This window comes from Pygoscelis adeliae, unplaced genomic scaffold (genome assembly GCF_000699105.1).
Source record: "Pygoscelis adeliae isolate BGI_AS28 unplaced genomic scaffold, ASM69910v1 Scaffold199, whole genome shotgun sequence".
NCBI classification, from domain to species: Eukaryota; Metazoa; Chordata; class Aves; order Sphenisciformes; family Spheniscidae; genus Pygoscelis; species Pygoscelis adeliae.
Window position 1 is genome coordinate 344,197 of NW_008825495.1, and position 2,204 is coordinate 346,400.

Consider the following 2,204-nt stretch of genomic DNA (forward strand, 5'->3'; position numbering starts at 1 on the left):
GTACCTCTGCCTTCCCCGTGTCCCGGGTAACCAGGTCTCCCATTTCGTTCCAGAGAGGGCCCACATTTTCCCTCATCTTCCTTTTATCCCCAACGTACCTATAGAATCTTTTCTTGTTGCCCTTGACGTCCCTGGCCAGATTTAATTCTACCAGGGCTTTAGCTTTCCTAACCTGATCCTTGGCTGCTCAGACAATTGCTCTTTGTTCCTCCCAGGCTCCCTGTCCTTGCTTCCACCCTCTGTAGGCTTCCTTTTTGTGTTTGTTTGAGTTTGTCCAGGAGCTCCTTGTTCATCCATGCCGGCCTCCTGGCGTTTTTGCCTGAATTCCTCTTTGTTGGGATGCATCGCTCCTGAGATTGAAGGAGGTGATACTTGAATATTACCCAGCTTTCCTGGGCCCCTCTTCCCTCCAGGGCTTAATGCAGGAGAAGTCAAGGGCTGACTAGGCCTTCAGTTAAAAAGCGATAGTCAAATTTTTTTACAGAAGCAATAAAGAAGCTTATTAAAATAAGATTAGAGCACTGATAAACTATCTTAAGTCATATACTTTGGCGTTCTAATATAAAGCACACACTAGAATCCTTCTTTTAAATATCAAAACTGTATTAATATAGGTAGGTAGCACATGACTGTATATATTTATCAAATTGCTTTACACATCTAAAGGAACAGTTCTGAAACATGATTAAAAGCATAAAAGCTTTAACATGTAACAGAAAACGTTAAGCTGATATATGCAAATATCTTAGATTCCCCACAATCATTGCAAAGTTTTACACAGGCATGTTAAATATGCCTGTGTAAAATATGTATGTAAAATATGTAAATATAAAATATGTAAAATAAATATATGGTATGTCAGATAATTAACATTTTAGTTTGATATTTAAAAGTTATAACAATGCTGCCACAGGGCCTAAATATATTGACTCATTCAAAACAACGATCACCAAAGATGAGCTACGGAAACACAAAAATCCAGATTTCTATAGCAAGTTAAAAAAGTCACATACTTAAGATAAACAAGATTTCTTTTGCTGAGAAGTTATTCTTTAGCATCAAACATTTTTTCCGTACTTCATAAATGCACTTTTTACCATGTGAAAGAGATGTTTCCATTCAGAACAAGCTCCCCTCTCCCAAATTCATAACCAACCCAATATATAAAAATCTGCATAATGGCAAATGTTTAGTAACTGCTAATATACACAGTTATTAAAAGTTTTTCCTAACGAAGTAATTAAAAATAGCCAAGAGATTTCCCAGCAACACTGCTACCACAGAGCTGGTAAGTTCTCTCCAGTTAACAGCCAATAATCATGACGAATAATAATGAAAAACCCTGACAAGGAAGTCCCATCCAACAGAAATAATGGGTAACTGAGAACAGCGAGCCCTTATACATGTTCATAGGACAGCATAGCCCTCCCCCTCTCCCCCTCCAGGAATGTACCTGTTCCGTTCTTTTCATTTTTGGCTGCAGCACTTGTTCGCTTTGGAGTACGCTTTTGTTTTTTTGCCAGTGTTCCACTATTGCTATCACTGGGTCTTTTTTGACCTAAACGCAAAGAAAAAAAAAAGACGAGACACCTCAAATACTTCTGCTACTAACAAGCTCTTCTTATAAGCAACAGAGAAATTTAAAACCGGAAGACAAAACAAACCAGTAATTTTTAGCAAAGTAACACCAGACTTCAGATGACTTCAGAAATCATTACAGCAGAGAATGACTTTTCACAGGAAGTGCTCACCTTTCTCTCCAATCTCTCTTTCTTGCACGGCTATGCTACAATTGCTTGACGTAGTACTGGCTTCAAATCCATTAGCAGACTCGCTTTCACAGAGACCTTCTTGAGACTCTTCTGCCACACTGTCGACTTCAATAGTCATGTCACTTTCACTCTTGATACTGCGCGATTCATCCTGGCTAAGAGTAAGAGGTGAAGCCACTGAAAAGCTCGACTGGACAGCAGGGGGTAAGGCAGATGGATTTGAATTTGAAGCATTAGGGTCTGGCTTTTCCGATACTGTGTCTTCACTACTGCTCTTCTCCTTTTCATCCAAGTCATCCAAGTCTACTTCATGGCAGAGCAAAGTTTCAGGACCAATCTGAGGCATTGCATCATCCTCATCTTTTAAGGGAACGTTCTCATTTTCTTCAGATGGACGTTCGAAGTTCTCATTCCTCAGCTTTTGACCGTGCT

General features: G+C 39.5%; 1 protein-coding gene across 1 annotated transcript in view; it reads right to left on the reverse strand.

The window, feature by feature from the left end:
- The window catches only part of ARID4A (AT rich interactive domain 4A (RBP1-like)), a 53,534-nt gene that overhangs the window by 4,818 nt on the left and 46,512 nt on the right, over positions 1–2,204 (reverse strand). Inside the window, exons 20-21 of the mRNA XM_009331329.1 lie at positions 1,752–2,202; positions 1,454–1,558 (exon numbers count right to left, since the gene is read on the reverse strand). Of these exons, the coding sequence (XP_009329604.1) occupies positions 1,454–1,558; positions 1,752–2,202 (556 nt within the window). The remainder of the gene's footprint in view (positions 1–1,453; positions 1,559–1,751; positions 2,203–2,204) is intronic.